General features: G+C 57.1%; 1 protein-coding gene across 1 annotated transcript; it reads left to right on the top strand.

Moving 5' to 3' along the window:
- Window positions 1-1,396, top strand: LRRC10 (leucine rich repeat containing 10). Its single transcript, XM_059472796.1, has one exon. It carries the CDS (start codon window positions 1-3, stop codon window positions 835-837), a length of 837 nt encoding a protein of 278 aa, XP_059328779.1. The 3' UTR covers window positions 838-1,396.

The raw sequence follows: 1,396 nt of genomic DNA, 5'->3' as shown, positions 1-1,396 counted from the left end.
ATGGGCAACAGTTTGAAAGCCATACTTGCTTTTGTGCCCTCAAACAAGTGCCAGAAGTACCTCCTAGAAGACCTAGAAGAGATGCCAGTGGATAAAATGGTCGAGCTGAGCGGCAGGCAGATGAGGCGGCTGCCTGTGCACATCTGCTCTTTTAGGGAATTGGTTAAGCTGTACCTGAGTGACAACAACCTGAACCATCTGCCCCCCGAGCTGGAGCAGCTGCAAAACCTGCAGATCTTGGCACTGGACTTCAACAACTTCAAAGCACTGCCCCTAGTTGTGTGCACGCTGAAGCAGCTGTGCATCCTCTACCTGGGCAACAACAAGCTGTGCAGCCTGCCCCTGGAGCTCCGACTCCTGCAGAACCTGAAGACGCTGTGGATCGAGTCCAACTGCCTGCAGTACCTGCCCGAGGTGGTGTGCGAGCTCAGCCTGCTCAAGACGCTGCACGCGGGCTCCAACGCCCTGCGCGGGCTCCCTCGGCAGCTGCAGGGCCTGCAGGAGCTGCGCACCATCTGGCTCTCAGGGAACCTGCTCTCCGAGTTCCCGCCCGTGCTCCTGGACATGCCCTTCCTCGAGGTCATCGACGTGGATCGCAATTCCATCCGCTTCTTCCCCAGCCTTGCTCACCTGCCCGGCCTGAAGCTGGTGATCTACGACCACAACCCCTGCAGGAACGCGCCCAAGGTGGCCAAAGGGGTGCGCAGGGTGGGCAGATGGTCAGAGGAGAGCCCCGAGCCCCGCAAGCGATCGGGGGCGGTGATAGATATCACGCTGGACGAGAAGCCATTGCTACCTCCTGCTGCCAAGGCCGAGCCAGACGCCGAGCCCTGCTGACGCTCAGCTGCCCCTTCTGGCCAAGGTGGCAGCGCACTCCCACCGCCGCCCAACCTCTACCTCTCCCTCGCTTGCTGGTGTCCAGGGAGCACCACACCGCATGGCAATCTTAGGAGTACGTGCACCAGCTTGGAGAGAATGTGACAGCACAACTCTTGTACAGACACCTCTCTGTCTTTGTGCAGCACCCAGCACCCTCCATAGAACAGACTCCTTCTGTCTCCCATGCTGAGACCACACAGTTCACAACAGAGATAAGACTCAGTTTAGATGTTTGCCATGGGGGGATTGCATGGAGCACATATGGACTTGCTGCTCCTCACCCATGGGCTCACTCTTCTCCCATCTTCTTGACGTGTCCCAGCTCAGCTGAAACCCACTGCTCAATGTGATCCCCACAGCTCTAAAGCAGCATTGGTCTCAAATTACTTTATCTGAAACAGCAATACCTTGAAGGCTTCCCTGTCTGCTGAGTGGGAAGTGATAGCAGAGTCCTGGCTGCACAATCAAGAAAACAGCACATACATACAGGGGGCTCTCCTCTTTCTTCCTGCAAAAT

The sequence above is a fragment of the Ammospiza nelsoni genome, chromosome 5, assembly GCF_027579445.1.
Source record: "Ammospiza nelsoni isolate bAmmNel1 chromosome 5, bAmmNel1.pri, whole genome shotgun sequence".
In the NCBI taxonomy this organism is placed as follows: Eukaryota; Metazoa; Chordata; class Aves; order Passeriformes; family Passerellidae; genus Ammospiza; species Ammospiza nelsoni.
This window is presented reverse-complemented; position numbering and strand designations above follow the sequence as displayed.